The sequence below is a fragment of the Lottia gigantea genome (assembly GCF_000327385.1).
Source record: "Lottia gigantea unplaced genomic scaffold LOTGIsca_21, whole genome shotgun sequence".
NCBI lineage: Eukaryota > Metazoa > Mollusca > Gastropoda > Lottiidae > Lottia > Lottia gigantea.
In genome coordinates this window covers 1439387-1462524 of record NW_008708458.1, presented here as the reverse complement: position 1 = coordinate 1462524, position 23138 = coordinate 1439387, and the positions used below count along the sequence as shown (strand labels likewise).

Sequence of the window (23138 nt, the reverse complement as noted above, 5' to 3'; positions counted from 1 at the left end):
ATTATCATAACATAACATTCTATTTCGTATATTCTCGGCATATCAAAACACTTTATTATATACTCTAATTAAATATGTAAATATTAATTACTAAAGGCGTAACACTTTGTAATTTCATGTTGAAAATTGTCCAAAATTATTTAAATCATGGTTTTGTGGTTTTGATAATTTTTCCTTAATAAATTAATAGAAATTATTATATTTTTTAAGGTATGTCCTTAAGATGAATTATCAACCTTTTTTGAACTGATTGTTAAATTGCTCGAAAGGCTTCCTTAAATTAATGAATATTAATTTGTATATGAAGATAATACATTTTAAACATCGTGAGAAAAGATGAGTTATTGCCCTTGAGGTCAGTAAATATTGTGAGAATATAGTGTAAAAACACCTGAGATACAGTTTCAATCAAAGATATTACAAGAGTTGTCTACTTCCAGTCGATTCCAATCGCTTCTTTTGAAATCGTGGGAATAACCAAACATAAAATAGAATACAAAATTTCATATCTAACAAATTATGTCGAATTTTTCTTCTACCCAAATGTGTTATCTGTGATAGAAATTTTAACACTTTTAATATAGATTCTGGAGGCGTTATTGATAAGCTATAGAACCAGTCCGCTAATTATAGATAATCTTAAATTGAAAATTAATCGCTCATTTGATATCAATTTTAAGAAAACAGTGTTGTTTTCTCTGACAACTCTTCGCCAATTGTGATATGAATTGAAATATAGGAATACGTAAAAGCCAGGTGGCGTCTTGTTTTTCAATTCATATTTTCGAATACACCCAACAGACGTTCGACATATTGAAGTCACCATAAAATGCTCACCAATATAACTGCTTAGTCCCGTGTCATATTGGCTCGTAATATGTTGGCCTATACCAACAAGTGTTTCTACTATTGCAATCGCCTGGTCAAGGAATCTGTCCTCAAGCACTGTATCATTACAGAGTTATCGTTCGTGATCAGTTTACAAATAGCTTGTAGCTGTTGTCAAATTCTTCTTGAGATTTGTAAGTAGAATTCCGATACTCTTGTTATTTTGGGGGGTCTCTTTAAATAGTAATTAAACACACATCATCGACAAACACAAACAATTCAATCAAACATTCATACAAATTATTCCCTGCCGCCATATTGCTACGGGGTGTGATGGCGAGGCTGATAAACGGTCACGTGCTCCACCCTTCCCAATTTGCCTTGCGGCATAAGTCACGTAGCCTTTGAGGTAACGGGAAATATGGACGTCTTCGTTTCCGTTGAGTCTAAGTTAACAGCGCCAAGCAAGACAGTATGTCTGTGACGATTCTAAGTCAAGTGTAATAACGTGCTCGGCTAAATAAGTACAAATAAATATACATATCGTTTATTGGTCGCTAAGACGTAAGGGCTTATGAGAAATCTGAAATCGGAAGTCTAATTAGTAGTGACCTCTGTCTTCTATTGAACCTAATTGGTGGTTTTGGGTGTCAACTATTTTTTAAATGATATTCTATCTTAAATTATTTTCTTATCTTTTTATCTAATTGGTGTCCTTATCAATGCCATTGGGTACACTTTGTTTTATCGTAGTAATTTAATTAATTTTTAATATAATTATTACAGTGCATTGATTTTTTTATCTCGGCTGTAAAAGGACCTTTGCATAACTTAATTAAAATTTGATTCTTTGTTTTTGGATCCTAAATATCTGTTAATTAGAAACCATTTTTTTAGAATATTTTTTTGTATCTGTAGTGTGTGTGTAGCTTACAAATTAGTTGAGATTTCTTGAATTCTTCTATAGATTAAAACTATTCTCTCCTTCAATATGGGGATGGGTTCATAAATGTTATTTGTATCTATATTTTATATCTCATTACGTTAGGCCTACGTGTCTGTATTTTATATCCCATTATGTTTCGCGGCTATATTTTGTATCCCACTATGTTACCTATTTGTATTTTAAATCTCATTATTAGTGGCTATACTAATATGCCTTCCATTTTGTTACGTGTCTTTATTTTATATCCCGTTATGCTACGTGTTATGCTATTTTATATTCATTATGTGATGTATCTATGGTTTATATCTCATCATGTTGCTTTGCTGTATTATATATCCCATAATGTTGTTACGTGTCTCTAGTTCATATCTAATTATGTTATGTACCTATATTATATATCCCATTTTGTGACGTGGCTATATTTATATTCCATCATGTTGCGTGTCTCTATTTTATATCCCATTATGTTGTTACGTGTCTCTATTTTATATCCCATTACGATATGTGACTTTGTTTTATATCCCATTGTATTACGTGTCTCTATTTTATATCCTATAATGTTATGTTTTTGTATTTATATCCCATTATGTTGCATGTCTAAATTTATATAACATTTTGTTAGGTGTCTCTATTTTATACCCCATTCTGTTGTTACGTGTCGTTGTATGTTCAATTACGTTACGTACCTATATTTTATATCCAATTACGTTATATGTATATATTTTATATCCCATTACGTTACATGCCTATATTTTATATCCCATTACGTTATATGTATATTTTTTATATCCCATTACATTACGTGCCTATATTTTATATCCCATTACGTGCCTATATTTCATATCCCATTATGTTATGTGTCTATATTTTATACCCCATTATGTTGGTACGTGTCTATATTTTATACCCCATTATGTTGTAACGTGTCTATTAAAGTTTCATTACATGTCTATATTCTATATCCCATTAGGTTATGTGTCTATATTTGATATTCCAATTTGTTATGTGTCTATATTTTATATCCCATAACGTTATGTTTTTATATTTATATCCTAATACGTTATGTGTCTATATTTTTACCCCATTATGTTGTTGCCTGTCTATTCAAGTTTCATTACATTACGTGTCTGTATTTGATATCCCATTAGGTTATGTGTCTATATTTAATACCCCATTATGTTATGTGTCTATATTTTATACCCCATTATGTTATGTGTCTGTATTTTATACCCCATTATGTTATGTGTCTATATTTTATATCCCATTATGTTATGTGTCTATATTTTATACCCCATTATGTTGTTACCTGTCTATTAAAGTACCATTACATTTCGAGTCTATGTTTTATATTCCATTACGTTATATTTCTAGCAATGTAGTTTGTATGTCCTACTGAATTCAGAATTCGTTAAAGGGTTTTTATAAATGGCGTCTCAATAAGCCGTGCCTTAAAATCAAGCGAACGTATTCAAAATGCTTGATCTTTTCGGCCCTTTAAATATCAGTTCCCTGTGGATAAACCGATAAGAGTGCGAATTTGATTGAGTACATACATTTGATAAGGAACTCGCGTCCTGTTAGTCTTTAAAAGTGGGTTTAGTGTATGGAAAAACGACATGCTGTGATGATGTAGGGATATATACTGGAACACCTACTGAGACAGTAGAACCCTGTTGTGCTGTAACTATATGAGTGACTGTATTAACCATGTATTATTGATATAAACATGTGTTCAGAATAATAGGTGTATTGTAGTGTAATCTGTTAACTAATCGCTGTTATCATTAACAACTTCTTCATGTGAAATAACACATTACATCTGATACACCATAGTTTATCATTAACAAATTTACTTTAGGAAGGGGTATATGTTTTAGTTTGCTAAAAAGACCTTTACTTGGTAGGAATCTAGACTGGAAAGGGGTAGAAATCTGGCCTGGGGAAGGGGTATAGACATATGACTGTAGTCTGATAGTTGGTTGGAATCTAGACTAGAGAAGGGATATAGATTATGATAGGACAATCTGATAAAATAAAAGAACTTTACTTGGCATGAATCTAGTTTAGAAGGGGGTATAAAGCATGTTAGTTTCACAGTTAATGTTTATTGGATTCTTTACAATAATAACGGAACGATATTTTCCTTCTTAAGTCTTGTTTGAATATCAATATCAGCATAATGTAGAATTATTGCACCCTGTGGTCACAGTGAGCCTGTAAAATTGATTTTTTTTCTTTCTCAATTCATAAATATTCAAAAGTAAATTTCAATCAATCGCTTTTATATCTAGAATGTCTTCGAGTCTATAGAAATATTAGGTTTGGGGATTTTAAATTCGAAATAAACCTTTCCCTTCAATACATTTCTTCTGAAATTGACTCGAATTGATTATTCGCCCAGCTCAAAATGGGTTTTTGTGATCGGTTCTATTTTGGGTCTCACAAAATAATTTGAAAAATGCAATTCTGTAAAAGGTAGTAGCCACGACCATGTCAAGACACGTGTTTTTCCTTAATTTAGATTTCGGTCTATGCCTGTTAGAAAAAATCCTAAAAGGCTTCAAAAACAATCCGACTGTCTATAAGTCACAGAAAGTGAGAGAACTGCTTACTTTCTTTCACTTAATATGCAGAAAAGTAGTAGCCTACCCACCCTGTCCAGCCTAATAAATCCAACACAGATATTAATCCAGGCCTCGCTGGATTTTTGTTTACAAAGAACACAAATAATGAGAATCTTAAAAACAAGGTATCGCTTGCTACAGACAAAAATGCCCATGATACGTTGCTATTTATTACCAGGTGAAGGAAAGTGGTACTTCACTCTATATCATTTTTTTCCTTTATTTCAGCTGTAAAATGTGTGGCACTAAAAGGGTAGTAACTCTTAAATGGAGTCGTAAAATTGTCAGACCACAACGAATTTGAATATATTTGAGCTATGCAGTAAATAAAATGAGATGGAGATCTACCTCCTACTTTTCTGAACGGCTATGTAGTACACTGATAAATAAATTTGAGAGTTTCGGCTTCTCGATAAGTGACCACAACTGCAATCAAAATTTCAAATGTTTACGTTCCAATACACTTGTATAATGGAAGGGGAATAACTCTTGTTTTAACAGACTACATCCAAATGACCTGATGCAGAGCAGAGCCGTATCTCTATATACGGCGCTGATCCAGAGGTTCTCCGGATTCGGGAATGGACGTATGTTTAAATCGAAAAAAGGGTAGTGTGTCCAATCGTTATCAAAGCTTTTTCGAAACTCTCGAAATTTAAACAATGAAACACGAACATGAAGTTCCGTACACGGATTCGTCTGGTTCTCTCATATCCTTAACCTACTCTCCTTATTAAAGATACTCTCCTATAGAAAACACTACAATCTCATATCACAAATATGCAAAATAAAATTTCAGCTGTAATTGTCGTAGAAAGCTGATTTGATATTCATTCAATAACGAAAATCGACAGTTGAACGACTTTCTATGGATCTGTGGCTTGATAATTGTTGTCTGTATTTAATAATGTATTTATCTCCCCTTATACACTTGCCTCTTCGCAGATATTCAAAATGCGACTACCTAAAAATACTTTGCATTTCTGAATTATTTGTTTATCTTGTAAATCTCTCCAGAAGTAGGTATTTTTCTATCAAATTGATTTTCACAGTCCCTACTTGTGACCTAGACCAGTGCTTCTATAAGAGAGTTTCTCTTATAAAACCTTATACCACTATAAAACCGTATACTAGCTTTGCCAGTTCCAGCAAACACAACCTTGGCCAATACTTCTATGAGAGTATCTCTTATAATAGGCCTACTATATACCAATATTAGTTCCAACTTCTGCAGTTTTATTGGGAAAACGGGCTACAGAACCCCATCGCAACATTAGAAATTTGTAAAAGGTTTGGTCGTGTTGAGAAAACGATGAAGCTCTTTTACAAGTATATAGATCTATATATATATCAAAATGTTTTCCCTGCTCAATATTTTGTGCACTTGTTTTTGCCCAACTTTCACAATAGACGGACCAACCGTTACCAACATTCGTAGCATTGAAAATTCACTCCTTGAAATTATTTTTAACAAGGCAACTTTAAATGTTAAATGTTTGTGCAGTATAGATAGGGCAATATCAGCTAACGTTTGTCTGGAAACCATGGAAACGTCAATCATGATAAATTTGGGGGAAACATTGATAAACATCCGACGATGACACGCGACAGTTGATGGACATTTTCTGGTTCTTCAAACATTTTTATATATTTTCAACTGTATCCTTTTTACCAGATGTGCGCTCATGAATGTGACTGTGCAGAGTTCAATGATGAAATTATGCTCTTATAGCGGGCTCTCTTTTTCTTTAAATATCTATATTTCCAGGTGTTGTGATGATGTTTGTTTAAAATATATTTTATTGTTAAACCCATTGTTTCATGTCATGTTAGCTCTTCCGACTTATATCACTGACGGTTGAAAAATCTTTCTAGGGAAATATTTGATGTTTCTGGAATTGTAAAGGATCTTTCAAACCATTATAAATGCAACCAGGGACAATTTCAGGTGAAATTGCCATCATCTAAATTATGAATTTTTGGTTAACGAACAAACCTAACTGTAATGAAGTTAAAGCAGAAAAGAGTCTCGATTGCCCTCCAAAAATATCTTGGAAAACCTTCAGAATTCAATTGCGTTTATTTCAAGTTTCTGTTATTGGATAAATTGGAAGCTGAGTTCAGATTCGATTTATTCTGCGCATGTTCAGTGTAAGGGGACGGGCTCATTAAAAACCATGATTATCAAAAACCAGTCAATTTCTTTTTTATTAATCTCGTTCTTTATTTTTCTTGGTAAATTAATTGCAACTTGCTGACCGGTGCACGAAGAGAAAATTCAACAGAATGAGAGGGTAGGGGGGATAGAATGCCAGGCCCCAAGGGATACAAAATGATAAGCAAGTTTGAAATCCTTATGATCAAACAGGTTGTTGTTGTGCAATTTTATATTTTCGATGAAAATGCTGTAGTCACTGAGCACTACCTTAATATTTTCAATACACCCATTATATAGAACAACACATTTTTATACTTACTAAGTTTTAATTAAAAAATTAGAAAATCTGATAATAAAAAATAGCATGATTATTTACAGTTGATTCTTATATTGAATATTCAAATAACTAGTTTAATTTATTAGCATATTTGATGAAATACTGCCCCTTGACAAATCAAAAGCTGAAAAAGGGCAGTACTTCATGAAAAATGTGGAATTCTTTCGATCTACGAATTTCTACATAGTTAAAAACTACCATACAATTCTATATTCCAATAAGCACTATTACATTCAAAATGGCAAAAACAGAATTAAAATGATTTTCAAGTAAGAAATGCAACCAGATTCTAGTTTGTGTAAAAAGTTTCAAATTAAAAACTAAAATCTTATAGGGCTAAATAATGAAAAAATTACAACAAAAAAACTACTAAATTTACAATCTCATCTATGAATACAAAAATTCTATTATATTACTATTATTATCTAAATCAGACGTTTGGGAAACTTCCAAACTAAAATCTCTGAAAAATCTGCAATAATTATTCTTTGTACACAATTCTCATCTTTCTATTTCACATTAAAAAAATACACAACAATAATTTTAAGAAAAAAAAACAAGACAATCATGATTAAATCCTCATAATTGTTTTTAAAAAATCGTTAAAAGTGTTCCCTACCACCATGTTAAATAAATTCAGTCATATAGCACTTGATTAAAAGTCAAATAAAACAACACAATTACGCACTGGTTTTGCTTTTGGTTGGATTTTCCCGCCTTCTCTTTCCATTACATAATCGAGCAGTTTTCAGCAAGGCAGTAGACGTATATTCACCATTATTTAGTGGGCAATATTTAATAGTATGTGCTTTATCACCAGTAATTCCACACAGAGGACATGTATATCTCCATAATATAGGACAAGATACTTTCCCGGATTCATCCTTCAACAAATGGCTGGAATACACATTCGCTGGTTCGCCGTTATTTTTACAAAAGACACAATTACCAGTTTGTCCTGATTTAGATGGTTTCATGCTCTTTGCCCTCTTTCTTTCCTTGACCAACAAATACTCGAAAACCTTGTCGTTCCCCTCAAACTCGACTGTAAGTGGTACTCGATCAGTTAAATTATGGCCTCGTAATCTTGCCTGACATTTGTCCCATTCATCCAAATCACATTCGATTCCATTTTTCAGAAAATCATTTTGAGCATCACATCGTAATTCTTCCAGCGGATCTGTGACTGGACCTGGTGTAGGAAAATTTCCAAATCCTAAATAATTTGGAGCAACATCGTTGAAAGGTGATAAAGACTGAGGCGAACTGGAATAAGTTGACGAGTTGCCAGGAGAATGATGTCCGCTTACGTGAGTACTCAATCCAAAATAATCATGAAATGGCGAATATCCATTATCATCTAATTTCTTTTCTTGTATAAAGTTTTCCAAATACATATTCATTCTTTCCATCTTGATAAAGTTCACAATATACAGAAATGTCCAAAAACTTTAGAAATGGGCGAATTTGAGAGGAAAGAATACCAGCCTGTTGAAACCCTGCGTCCTACTGTTTGAATAGATCCAGTGTGTTTTTTAAAGTGAAGACTTGTTAGGGGTGTGGCTTAGTTTGATTTCACGAGTTTTAACTGCAGAGTAACCACATTGTTTTCTTACACTAAGTTTAATTGGTTTAGATTTCAACTTGTAACCAATCAATGATTACATAACACTTTTATAACACAGGTGTTAATAGTTTTTAACTTTTATTTTTAACGGTGTTTTCATATCAATAATTTCAACACACTTTTAGCAACTTTTTAATTTGTTCTGTTAAGTTTTTTATTTAAAAATTAAAGCAAACAAAAGTATCTTTATTTTGATGACATGGTTTAGAAAAACTAAATTAACTTTGAAGAAATTTTATTTTTGAGTTTGTTTCACCGGATGAAAGTTTTGTTTCATGGTGGACATTTGAAAATTATGCAGACTTGGGAACAATAATGCGAGAAATTCTATTTTTATGACAAAATACATAAGCAAAAGAAATTTTCGAAGCCTGTCCATCCACCTATGGAAATTGTGTTTCAAAGATTTGGTGAATAAGTTCACAAATTTTAAATCTTGACCTCAATTGTCGCAAATTGTTGTACTTTGTGGAATAAAGTTTAACGGTAAAAGGATGCGACAGTAAAATCAACAATGTCTTACCCTGTATAACAAGAATTGACGTAATATTTCTGATAAACTCTTAGACTGTTGAAAATTAATCCGTTATCTCTGAACTTATAAGATCACATGGAAAGTGAAAATAAAAGCGTGATAGTAAGTAACTGTTTGGATATTTTTAATTTTTAAACTTTTGTTACGATCAGGCCTTACAGTATGGTATATACAGGTTTGTTATATGACATGTAATTTATTGCTGTTCGTATTAAATTTTGTATGGTTTTCAATATTGCTTTTATTTGCAATAAAGTTATCATTATTTATCTAATTGAGTTTTAATTAAATGAAAATGAAACTCTTTTTTTCATCATCTCTGCCAAACTTGCTTTGTGAGGTGTACACAGACTATTTATCCAACTTGAAACACTATGACTAACGATTAACATTCATATTTACAATGAAGAAATCTCTTTCTACACAAAATTGATGATAGTGGATGATTTCCACTCAAAAATACTGATGGTGAAAACAAGTCAAAGCATTTCATTGACCGGGGAGGTGGGAGGGGCATTTGTCATGGTGGGGGAGAATTGCCATATTGTTCGAAGCCGGAGAATACATCTATCGCGATTTTGGAGGTGAAAATTGAATGAAATTGTTGTTTATCATAGTCCGAAAGGTTGGGGTTAGGGGGAGGGGGGCATGTTTCAAAGATTACCACCCACATACGTCACTGGGCCCCTTCCGTGTCCATTTCATTGATATTTTCTAACAAAAGAACTGTATATGTTAGAACATGTCAGTTTGTCCTTCTGGATGTGGTTGTTGGATAGTCCGGTGGACAAATAGGTTGAGTTTCCGACCTCACAGTTTCTGCCTTTCATTAAACAGGTCAGTTTGGCTGGATGAAGAAATGTTTTACAATTGAATATTAAGAAATGAACTGATCTTTTTGTGGATAATTTTATTCAAGATTTAATCACATCGAAATCTGACAATATCCAAATTCACTAAATGGACCCAGCACTAATGAGCACTGTTCTACTTCCGATTTGTATTACAACAGCAATATTGGTTGAATTTGAATTAACGGACTGGATCGTTATTATTTGACCAGAAATAACGGAATTTCTGTTTTGTTCAGAAATATTTAATTTCCACAAAATACGTGGTTTCAGAGAAGATTGGTCTATTTCCATTCCCACCACCCTTGACGATTTGTCGCCAGAATCCCGTAAACCAAACACCAAAACGGCATTATTCTTATTTTCACCTACCATCACATTTGTTGAAACCGCCACATTGCCTCCGAATAATTTTTGGAGGGGAATGTTGACAAAAGTATGCCCGTTTTTCCATGTAACCCCAATTATGTGTTCCCCAGACACCGACGAACCCCAGAGCATTTGATCATCAGACCCCTTCGGTCTGGACTGAACTGAATTTGGCATATACTTTGCAATTTTAGAAATATTAGAGTTCATTCCGTACACAAATTCGACCCCCATGCCATTGTCTTTAATTGACCATAACATGCCAGTGGTACCATTGGTTAAATGACTGGAATCGGAAGATGACAAACTCGTTAGAATCTTGTCACCAGTAACCAATAAAGATGCCTGTCGACTGTCAATCTCCATGGTGGGCCCGTGATTGAAGTCGATACTCCACGCCACAGAAATTATTTTTACCATTCTTCTTACTACAACTACAGCATACATTCGTAATTTGTTACTTCCAGCGAACTAAAGAAAAACAAACGAATAATGTGGTGAAGCTTTTATTACTGCATTATTTGTCTACAACTGTTTCTTGAAGGCGGTTACATAACCTGAAGGTGATGACGTCATCATCTGAACACCGTTACCGTCTATAGTAGAAATAATTTGACCTGTGACCTCGGCTGTACACTCAACCTTATACAATACTTTGTGCGTTTTGATTTTCAGATCATAGGCGATTGCAGTCAGAAAATATTTAGGCATTTCAAAATTTGTTGCTACACCGAACGTTAAGGTGTAAGAATCGTTCGAAATTGAAACGATTAGATTAGACGTGACATTAGCTCGAGTTTTGAAAAGTTGAGAAACGTCAATTTCGAGGACCAATCGACCTGTTTTTGAATCGAAAGCTAGGAAATGAGTTTCATTGTTGCCCCAGATAATATTGTGTGAAATCAGCTGATTGTCGTACAGATTTGACCCCGGTGACCCCGGACTGCGCGATGTAAAAGGTACTGATGCCAGATGAGATATAGAGGTCAGGTTTTTAAAAAGTATTTGACCCTGTGTGACGGTATCGTTGATAGCAATTAATATTGGTACACAACTTTTATCACTAGCTTTATACGAGTTTCTAGTTGATGACAGACTTACATAAACTATGTCCGACTCGATTAACACCGATGAAAACATCGTCCGACATTTTTCTGATAAAAAACTAGCTTCATGTTTGATGTTTGTTATTCGAAAAGTCGCGTTCAATTGTCCATCACGCAACACGTGCTTTTCAAGGTTATTATATTTCATGAACAATTTTAAATTTATATTCGTTTCGGTTTTTTTGGGTTCTTGAAAATGAATCAGTTCTTTCTGGATGTCCATAAACCATGCCGCGTGGATGCGGTCAGTTATTGAATCAGTTATATCCAAGGCATACAGACGAATGTCCTTGAGATTCTGAAATCAATGAATAACAATGTTCATTTCCGCGTTCTCATTCGAGACTAGGTCAGATTAGGAATTTGTCCTGTAAAATAAAGAGTGTTTAACTGGATTGCACCGAATAAAATCACGATGCGACCTGAAGGTGTATAATAGCACAGAGGTATTCAAATTTTGGTTTTTGAGCATAGCTGCCTTTTGTATTTGGGAACATTGTTCAAGGCGAAAAATAGAGTAGAGAGTAGACTATCTCTCACTCAATTTCAAGATGTTTGTTTCGAAATTATGACAAAAATCAGAGTATCAAATAACATGCACGCACATTGACCTATTTCTGTGCTTAAAGCGAGAAGCTTCATTTAAAGGGAAAGATACGCACCATTTTGCGCGGTTGATTTCAGTCATGAATATAATATGTAAATTGTTTTCAGAAGTACTAGAAAAAATATCTCAAACTCGGAAATTCTTTTCCTATTGCTCAGTTTTTTTATATATGGCAGTGTCTCTTTTAAAATTTCAAGCGAGGATAATTCTAGACACACATGGATTTAAAGGCTCAAATTTCGATGGTGAGTTGCGAACTATTATTGATTGGCTTAGCTAAAATATATCAATATGATTGGTCAAAAAGATGGCGCATCTGTCCCTTTAAATATAATACGAGCTTTTTTTCGCGCTGGTCGCTTCATGTAATTTTTTGTAGAGACCAACCCCATCGATGAACTTAGTGTTTTCATACAGAGATTATCACGTCTGAACAGAGTTTAAAATGTTAGTGTAGAATTTCCAAGCGGATCTGCAATTCCTAGATGAAACGGAAGCAAACATCCAATCAATATCCGGTCTCATGAAACGTCTTGTGCAATTTCTGTATTGTAATTAATAAACGACCAACATACTTTTTTCCGTCCATTTGTTGATGCTGGACTAAATTCTGTTAAAACGTACACTCTTTGTCCCGATATCACAGGAGATGCAATCGGGTGAAACGTACCTTTCTGACCATCTGATGTACCGTTCAACTGCAATGATGCTAAGGGAACTCCATCTGTAAAGGAGACATTTTATACATAGCCTTTATTATCTTGGTCATACTATTAAGTCTTCGTCCTATACCTTGACTGCAAAGGCCTACTTACTTGTTTCTCACGAATGTTTGTGAATGAGGTTATTTGATTCGATGGTACGCTATAGCGAATAGAGCCAAATTGAGCCCTTGACAGAAAGACTGTATTCGCTTGCGTACAATCCAATCAAATCGCTGACTGTCTACATGAGAAGATTCATGATTCTGGTAAAAGCAGGTTAAAATGAAATGAATGGTTTTTTACGTCTTACTTTTCTGCACCCTGTGGGCTAATGAAGGCAGGCAACGCCATGCAGGATGCCATGAGGGAAATTTTGATAGGACAGCGGCATTAGCCTGCTCTTTTTCGATTTCCAACTGTCGAGGGATCTTTAACGTGTACAGCCTGTAGCACACGGGGCCTCGGGTTATTGTCCCATCCGAACGACTAGACGCTTTTTCCATGTCAGCCCCTCTTACCTGCATCACTGACGGGGAACCGGGTTGAAAAATCTAAAGGTATTAGCTCGACCTATGCCGGGATTCAACCGCAGGTTAAAAGAAAGGAGATTCGAAATGTGTAAATTTAGCGATCCACACCTTCCATAACCACCTAATCTATAGTCCAAGCGTCCCTTGATGGGGTGCGTTTATGGCAGTAGAGTTTTTTTTAAAGACCACCCCACACCTGTTGTAATCTCAAAATCAACAAGTTGATCCCATGTCGTGTGACGTGTGTTGTAAATATATCAATGTAATTTACTGGAACAAGTTGTTGACAACCAGTTAGCATAACAAACTTGTGTGTGATTTCTACAGTAATATTATGTCAAACAAATTTTTGTTTTCGACAATCACCCTTCATGTTTCTGGAGTTTCCCCACAATTCTTACGATCAATTTTTCTATACCACTGGAGCCCTCATCATATCTGGATATGGCAATATAATATCGCTAACGGTAAACCAATCATATGAACTTTACTGAAAAATTGCGCGAAAAATGGGTGGAATTGTGATCTGCATCAAGATCGATATGAAAAAGATTGACTACATATAACTTTGCTACCATTATTTTCACATATTCGTACTCAGTTGACAATAAAAATTGGCACACGAATAATTAGAAATCAGCTGAAAATAATAGTATAACTTACTGGTTAGATATGCTACAACCATTCCACTTCTTGATACTATAACTAAAGCATTCGACTCGGTCATTAAGTTTAAACTGTAAGTAGCCATGAAAAGATATGTTGTGTGTATTAAAGCAGGTATTTATGGATCATGCTCATATAGTTGGATTGTTGTCTGCTAGGCGGTAAGGTGCCGTGGGTTCGGATCCTCCTCTTGGTCTGATATCGGATTTACCCTTTATACCAATATACAAATATTGAAGGAACCCTAATCTTTAGCCAATGAGATTATTTATATTATTGCAGCTATTTATTGAAACCTCATTACGAAATCATCGAAATTCTTAGTATTTTGTTTTCTAAGTGTTTTCTCTGATTCATGGGATTATAGCACTGAAAGAATGAATTGATAAGGAAAGGGACATGCCGGAAAACTAGAAAAAGTTGTATCTAGTCTCTGACAACCAGACATCTTCCGTCTTTGTCGCAGCTGTGTGCATTCGGCTCCACCTTTACCAATGTTCGTCAGTCCTGAAGTTGATACGAGTAGAGTGAGCTGTGTGCAAACAAAATTGTACTGGATGATAGAGGCTAGGTAGGTTACCTGTAAATTGAGTCTAAAGGCAGATCCAAGTGTATGATTGGTTCAAGTCTTCCATCGCTGTCAATCTTCACTAAGCTCGGCCCATCACAACCAATCACATCACCGTAAATATCTAATATCGGTAGAGTGGGGCGGAGCAAGTTCTTCGTTCTCCATAATTCCTTCCCATTTGTTGGATCTAAACTTACATAGCCACTGAAAATAAAATTATTAATATCAGTTTTTCAAAAACAATTATTTATTTAAATTGAGGTATTGACTGGCTAACCAATATAGGCTAATGTCGAACTTGTCAAGTATAAAATATATTTTACCAATGAGCCCCATTTGCCCAGTCTATTTCAACATCCAGCCTTACAGGCATATATTACATTTTTATTGAATTGCAACCTGACGTAAGATTTCGAAATTTTAAAATTCCGAAAAGTTGCAGACTGAAATTTAGCTATGGCTTTTAGAAAAGGAAAATATTCAAACTAGACGACTACGTCTCTTTAAATCAGCCTTGGCCTTACTCCTTATCTTGCACCTTCTTAGACTGTTCCTCATCGTTCTCCCTTGGTCCATCTAACCTGATATGATCCTCGTGTCCTCCATTTCATTTATGGGGCGGACCGTTTAACCGGGTTTTAAGTCCCCGATCTCCCAACCTCCTGCATCCAAAAGTAAGTATATAGGCCTAAATAACTTAGATAACTTACTTTGATGTAGGGCAAACTAGATTATTTCCGTTACTGACACAACCATTGTCTATATTAGAGGTATGAGATGAATTGTCAATTTGAGCTGTCCAAGCTACCTTGATATCCGGGGATATCACCACTTTATTGAGAGAGAAAGATCCACTGGGGGTACATCCATATAACGGACATCCTGACAACTGCCCCGAGACTACCTGAATTGCATATATATTTACAAACAAGTACAGTAGACCCAACATTGTGATAAATCAAAAGTCATAACTGATATGGTCACATGTTCATTATCTTTCATCTATAATTATGAACCTATTGACAAAGTGATAATTTACAGATTTGGATAGCGCTTGTCCAAAATATTGATCAGATTCAATCCTCACCTGGGCTAATGAGAATGGCAGGGTTTTTTTCCCTTTGATATGGGTAGTTAAGCGATGTAGGGTTTTCTCTTATATGGGATGTTGAGAGAGGATATGTGTATACCTTTGATATGGGATGTTAAGGGTCATTTATTTGCCACTGATATTTTAGTCCATGTGTGTACAGAAAGTTAAACAGACGAGTCGTCTTCAATTGAGACTCTGCCATACATAGACAAGACATCTATAGAAATAGGAAAATGAATTAAATTACTTCTGAACACTATTTACATATATTCGAGACTAAAATCAACCCCCTCACCCCGACCCCAAAATGGCGCGTCTGTTCCTTTAAGAGATATAGAGTTTTACCTTTGATATGAATGTTCAGAGATGAAGGGTTTTATCATAGATGTGATGTGTAAAGAGAGAGTTACCTTGCTCAAGTAATACATTTTGTTTAAAATGCAGATTTGGGTGCTTTGTTGTTTTTCGTACAATATCGTGATAAAACTCATAATTTATGCATTTACAACATTCCATATTACAGGTAAAAGCATACCTCCTTTAAGCGTTTTACCTTTGATATGAAATGTTGAGAGGTAGGATTTTACCTTTGATATGGTATGTCGTGATAGGTAGAGTTTTACCCTTTATATGGTATGTTGTGAGAGGTAGAGTTTTACCTTTGATATGAGATGTTGAGGAAGGTACGGTTTTACATTTGATATGAGATGTTGAGAGAGGTAGGGTTTTACCTTTTGATATGGTATGTTGACAGAGGTAGCGTTTTACCTTTGATATGAGATGTTGAGGAAGGTACGGTTTTACATTTGATATGAGATGTTGAGAGAGAGGTAGGGTTTTTACCTTTGATATGGGATGTTAAGAGAGGGTAGGGTTTTTAACTTTGATATGGGATGTAGAGAGAGAGATACGGTTTTCCCTTTGATATGGGATGTCGAGAGAGGTAGGGTTTTACCTTTGATATGGGATGTCGATTCGATATGGAATGTCGAGTTTTACCTTTGATATGGGATGTTGAGACAAGTAGGGTTTTGCCTTTGATATGGGATGTTGCGGTAAGTATGGTTTTATCTTTAAATTTGGATACGGTTATGGTTTTATCTTTGATGATAGGTTAGAGTTTTACCTTTGATATGGGATGTTGAGAGAAGTAGAGTTTTACCTTTGTTGGTTGGGACAAGGGTTTTACCTTTTATATGGGAGGTTGCGAAGGGTAGGGTTTTACCTTTGATATGGGATGTTGTTTGGCATAAATTACGATTAATTATCACGATATTGTAGAAAAACACCCAGATATGCATAATTGGGCAAGGTATGCTCATTTCTATCATATGGGATTGTTTCCCCTTAATATAGTTTCACTAGTGTAGAAAGATATTGCAGGGAGGTGGAATGATAAAGTTCAGAATTTGCAACACTTTTGCATCTTAAATACAATATTCAGTGATTTACAATGTAACAGGTTCAAAGAACTTTTCTTGAACCCTGTTAAAAGAGAATCATTTATATTTTATGGTTATTAGTCTTCTTTAATGTGCATAGATATTAACTGAAAAAATAAACTTAAATTTCAAATTCTCATTTGATTTTCATTAAACTTTTATAAAATCAATATTTAACATTGCAATCAATTTATACATGATTTTGATAAATGTTATAAACATGAAACATAGAAATAACTTTGACAGCACTATTTGGTACTTAAAACATATTTCAATTACTATATTATGCTTGAAAAAATATCACAAAAATTAACATATTTACACAGTTAAGTGGGACTGAAAGCTGTAGACTTATCAGATAACAAGCTTTATGTGCAAAGAGAAATTATTACACAAACTATATCATTTTCAGCACTTACATTGGCTAGCATGTTTTATTATACTAAGGAGCCAGTGCCTCAATAGAAGAGTTTCTCTGAGAATACATGTACCTTTCTTTGAACTGAAGAATTACAATTTTAATATTGCAAATAATAGAGAAAAAACAATACAAATGGGCTTTATTCAAATTACATCAATGACAATGCGCTATATTGGAATTGTCTCCCTTGTACCAAAGATTCATATTGTCCTTGGAGATGAAATTTTTCAAACATAGATGGTTCTAGATAGTCTATAAAGTCAATCAAACCTTAAACTTGTATTATCAATTCTGACATGGAAATAACATAAAATACACAACAGATAATATGTGGCATGAATAGAAAAACAGGTTGCAACATGTGGTAAATGTTATCAAGAAGGATGGCAAAGTCCTGCCCCACAAAATGTAGCCTTATACGCATACCAGTGTGTAAAGCTTGGCAAATTGGGTTGTTATATCTTTAAGGTTTAAATAAGATTCAAAAATGGATTTTCTCCTTTTCGGTGTGTTTAAATTTTTTAATATTAGTGGCACAATCCCCATGTGGTGCTTCCTTTTAATATGTTTTACATGGCTCTTTTACTTCCAGAAAAACTCGAATAGATGCCATCAAAATGGTTTAAAACAAAAACTATTCAACTTGAGCAACACTGCAGAAGTGAATTCAAAACCTGATCAAGATTTTATGGAACCAGGAAATCAGAATAGAAGAAATAAAACATCCCTGATTGACATATTTTGAATCCCTAAAGGTGCAGACATTCTTTAATTGAGTTGAGGGTCTAATCAATGCTGATATCTTGATCCATCGTACAGTTCTCTGGGTCTAATTAATGCTGATATCTTGATCCACCGTACAGTTCTCTATTAGCCTGATAGCGACTATAAGGCTTAAAGCGATGTGATGCAATACCATGGTTGGTATAACTATTGAATCCACCATCAGTTTGGAGATATTCATGCCGCTCATACCCTTGATGTTGATATTGAACGTTTGATTGATAATTCCCCTCATTCACGTCTACATCTTTTGTGAAGTCATAATTTCCAAAATAAACATTATAGTCATTATAGAGAGCATTGTTCATTTGGTTTAAATCACGTTCAATGTGCTGAATGTTGTAATGATCATAGTGGCCTTGTTCTCCATAGTTATGAGCATTTCCTTGGTTATAATGTTCATCATGATGCTCCTCATGATGATGATGTTCATTTTGATGAGCCTCATGAAATAATTGTTCTCTATGGAATGATGGTCCTTGATGGTATTGCTGATTGGCTGGATCATTGAATGAAGGTCTTTGCTGATTGGCTTGACCATTGAACGGAAGTCTCTGCTGATTTGACGGACCATTGAATGGAGGTCTTTGCTGATTGGCTGGACCATTGAACAGAAATCTCTCCTGATTGGCTGGACCATTGCGTGGAGGTTTTTGAGGACCTGTTTGATTGATATTTGTTTGTGGTTTCAAACCAGGTGGTCTGTTGTATGGGTGAGGACATTGTTCTTGCCTGAGGAGACATTAGCATTTTCTTGGTTATTCAGAACTTTATTTTGCTTCTTACGCCTATTCTTTTTCTTTGTTTTGATTGGTCCAATGGAAGACTTAGCCGATGATGGTTTTGTAATGGGTTGAGCAACTGAAGTCGTTGTTGAGGTGATGGCAGCAGATTTAGCAGCTGTTCTACTTGTATTTGCTGCAACAACAGGTCTATCATTAGTAACCTTAGTAGATGTAGTAGATGAAGTTTTTGCAACAGTATGCAATGCTTTGGTTAAAGTGCTAGGACTAAATGCCTTAACTAGACTAGTAGATACAACTGGAGAACATGCAACATATATAACAGAGTCAGAAGCTATACTGGATGTAGTAGCACCTTCATCAGCTTTTTCACCATGAGGCGTTTCAGTTGGTGAAGGGATAGGTTCAGACTTTTTCAAACCCCAGGCTTCAGCAATTTGAAACAAAGTAAGATTTGACATACGTCTGTGAGCTGTCATATCCCAATGCACACCATCCTCGGCACGTCTGTGTAAGTGATATCGCAAGTAATAATGAAGATCTATATAGTCATAGTCATATTGTTTGATTATATTATGAGCGATTAAATTGCATGCAAGGATTTTGGCACCTAATTGAGTCTTAGCACTTTCAACTTCAGGCACAAATACACCACCTTTGGCTTCCTTATCCACTGGAAGTGTGGAATTCCACAAAACCAGACAGTTGGGATCTAAAACAGTCTTCAATTTCTTCATGAGTTTATGTAAATTTTGTCTATACCCCTCAACTGATTCTGGTCCTAATCCATACCTGAAGATAAAAAGCTTTAGCATCAGAGGTTGCTAGATCAAGCAAAGAAATAAAGAAAGTGTTGGCTATACAAGTAAAATGTTTTACATCCTACATTTAAGTCACATTATTTAGGTAATGTACACTACATAGAGTGCTATTCAACTAATTAATACAAAGTTTACTTGCTGAGCTAAGCTAAGCTGCTTTTCATATTGGTCCAAAAAGAAAAATTTCATTCAATTGAGCATCTAATAACCCTCAGAAAAAAAACCCTGAAATAGCCAAACATTTAGATCTGCATTAAAATGAGATGGGATTTATTAGACTAAGTGAAAGGAGAAAGAACGAATAGTTCACCTTGTAATGTCCCATAAACAGGAATTCAATAAAAGTACATCTGGTTCAGGCTCTGATCTAAATGTCTTTAACACTGATTCTACATAGTTATTATAGGTTCTGGTAATAAAATAAAATCGTATCAGATGATAGTCTGTTTTGTATTCTCTCACTTCACGATATGATACATTGTTAGACAGTATTCCTCCCTCAATTAGACGATCATCTTCAAACTTTGATTCTCCCTGAAAAATTATCACATTGAATAAAGTCAAAACATAATAAAGAGTCACATCAATTAATAAAATACATTAACCATTAAAAATTTTTTGAAATTGGGGAAAATATGTAAAAGTAATTTTGACTTTCCCAAAAAATACACATAGGATTAAGCCAAAATTAAATGAAAGATTTACCAAATATATAATCGCTATCCCTTAATTCAATTCGAAGTTGGAAATTACTTGCAAGCACCATGGAATATCCAGGAGACAAGGTCAATTTTTTGGTTTAATTATGTAGGGTATTTCAAGGACCACATTTTATCTGTACCTTCTAAGAACACAAAATCAATAAGAGGCCTTGTGTAAAGAAGGAACTACTTTTACATGCAAAACACAAGAATACCATTTCAATTTAATCTTTATTTCTCAAATCGATAATTGATGTAAAAGAAGTATGCTCTCTTCTTATGACCTTGGCCAGTGCTTCTATAGGAATGTATCTTCTATAACACCCAACACAAGATTTATTGATCCTAATCTATCTTGGTTCAAAACACTCTTATGAAAATCACTAACCTTTGCTCTGAGCTCATGATCTGTCAAATACATATCTTTCTTTAACATCTTAACTAGATCTTTATACATACTTCTTTGTACTGCAATATAACAATTTATCATCAGTAATACTGGGTTCCGTTAATGCTTGAATAATTAACCCAAAAAATATATCTGGTAACAGATAGGCCAATCAAATATAGTTATTTTATAAATATATGTTATTAACATTATATTTAAAATTGTGATTTATAACATATAGGCCTACTGATAATAACAGGATATTCTGAGAAACAATTTTTAATATCAAGATCACTTCAGTCACCAAATAGAAAACTGGCAATATTCTACAGACAATAATGGGGATATTGACATAATGTATACCCAGCATAACGAGCTGGTAGGGATCCATCGTATCACGAATACTGGTTTTGACATGGTCTTATTCGAGGAAGTACATGACGAATGGTTTGGACACGGTGACAGGGATCAAATTCAGCTATCTGTAGTACTTATCAGAACTAAAATCTGTTGTTTGATTCTCCTGCACTTCACACACCTGAGACTATTCAGAATTCTGACAAAGAGAGATATAGATGGTTGAAATATAGCTCTGTTTTCAAATGACAATATATATAATGCTTACATACCCGAACTTCCCATTATCACCACAAACTTATTGTGTAGCAATTTAGCCACATCCTTCTGTAGAAATAACTCACTCATCTCCCTTAGTCTAATAATACTACTGAAAAAAAAAGAAATATTGGAATAATTTTTCCCATCATTTTTATGAGAATAAGAAAAGCAGCCTCAAACTAGTACTGTCAATCTTAGAATATCTTTGATAAAAATATAAGCAAGAGAACACAATCATAATGTCTTCAAATTTGTTTTTTCAGAAGTCAATTTTCAGCCAAAATTTGTGACTTTTTTGAGTTGAAATTTCTAGGAGAGAAATGTGTTTATTTTCAATGTAAACTTACAACCAAAGACATTCCAATTCTCTTAAAAAAAATTGAAAAAATTCTGATTTGCTCAGACAATAAAATAAGTCACAAAATAGTCAATAATAGTCACTTTTGTGTTTTAATTCTGACTAGGGATACACTTAATTTCATCTCATTTCATTTTTTAAGGTGACCTCTAGATAAATTTTGTAGCCTAGTATTTTACTTTTCTCTTGTGAAATAAGTTCATAGGAGTTCTAAACCAAGCCATGCCCAGCTCAATCATTTTAAGATATTTGCATATTACAAAATAATCCCGCTAGACTATTCCGCCTTTTATAACTGACAAAATTCAATTCAGACACGGAAGTTAACTAGGAAAAAACAATGAAATCAAATCAAAATACCAATCTATTCGGAATGCTGAAGACTGAGTGAAGTTCAGTTACTGTAAGCTACTAGTGCGAAGCAGGCTAAGTTAATGTAGATCTTGGTTTGAAATATGCGGCTACAGTCCTTGTAAAAAATCGAAACCCTCACTTTATAAAGAATAACCATCCAGTCATGTACGATGTATAATGAAAGTAGCTAATCTTTTTTCGCGGAAAAAAGCAACATTTCTATATTTACAGTTGACTTCGTATTTCCCAAATAATTATGCATTGCGGAACACCACAGGACTTAACCATTGTCACTAAGGGGTGAAGTAGGAATGAACATATTTCAGCCTACATGAAACATGGTTTTAATGTCTGGTTCTGGTATTTTACAATTGTTATTATCTTGTATTTTCTTATAAAAGAAATGAATGTAGAAGAAACTTTTGTAGTTTTACTGCTGATATAGTTATTAAAAACAAAACATGAATACCTTCAATATTTGGTCTGAATTAACTGACCTTGAACTTGCAGGTGCTAGATAGAAAGTTCACATATTACGATTGTTAAAGCTTATCTGAAAACTTGAATCAGATAATTAATATTGACACACGAGGTGAAAGGTCGACAATAGTATTATGAAAATTATATCGTCTTCAACTTTCAGAAGTTTTAATCAGTTTAGGGTTGAACTGAAATTCTTTTTTCATTTCATAAATATTCAAAATTCTCAACTGTGTAGGCCTACAGTTTGTCTTTGAATGTCTTTGGGTCAATAGAAATATGTGGTTCAGTGAATTTACATTTGAAATAGACACACTTCCCTTCCTGCAAATTCACCACTTTTCTGATGGAAAACTCCTCCTGTAAATTTAAGATCATGCTTACAATAGCTTTTTGAGTGGTCGGCATTGCCACCAACCCAAAGACAATCCAAGACTCTCAGTACCGGTAGTATTTTGTAATTGATATTTCAATTCA

The 23138-nt window shown here is 34.2% G+C and overlaps 3 protein-coding genes across 3 annotated transcripts; all 3 read right to left on the bottom strand.

Moving 5' to 3' along the window:
• Nucleotides 1-6885: 6885 nt before the first annotated feature.
• LOTGIDRAFT_159670 (hypothetical protein) lies at nucleotides 6886-8305 on the bottom strand (the record flags this gene model as incomplete). Its single annotated transcript, XM_009054163.1, has 2 exons — nucleotides 6886-6902; nucleotides 7843-8305. The coding sequence occupies 2 exons, from the start codon at nucleotides 8303-8305 to the stop codon at nucleotides 6886-6888; spliced, it is 480 nt and encodes a 159-aa protein (XP_009052411.1).
• A 2495-nt stretch (nucleotides 8306-10800) lies between these two features.
• On the bottom strand, nucleotides 10801-17816 carry LOTGIDRAFT_231717 (hypothetical protein; the record flags this gene model as incomplete). The annotated part of the gene is made up of 6 exons (XM_009054162.1): nucleotides 17414-17816; nucleotides 15170-15363; nucleotides 14469-14663; nucleotides 13886-13959; nucleotides 12564-12712; nucleotides 10801-11679 (listed from the first exon to the last, which is right to left on the bottom strand). The coding sequence occupies exons 1-6, from the start codon at nucleotides 17423-17425 to the stop codon at nucleotides 10801-10803; spliced, it is 1503 nt and encodes a 500-aa protein (XP_009052410.1). The 5' UTR covers nucleotides 17426-17816.
• A 1538-nt stretch (nucleotides 17817-19354) lies between these two features.
• Nucleotides 19355-22420, bottom strand: LOTGIDRAFT_187972 (hypothetical protein; the record flags this gene model as incomplete). Its single annotated transcript, XM_009054161.1, has 5 exons — nucleotides 22321-22420; nucleotides 21481-21578; nucleotides 20852-20931; nucleotides 20073-20296; nucleotides 19355-19733 (listed from the first exon to the last, which is right to left on the bottom strand). Coding segments are annotated over exons 1-5 (807 nt in total), but the record flags the coding sequence as incomplete, so codon positions are not given.
• Nucleotides 22421-23138: the final 718 nt, after the last annotated feature.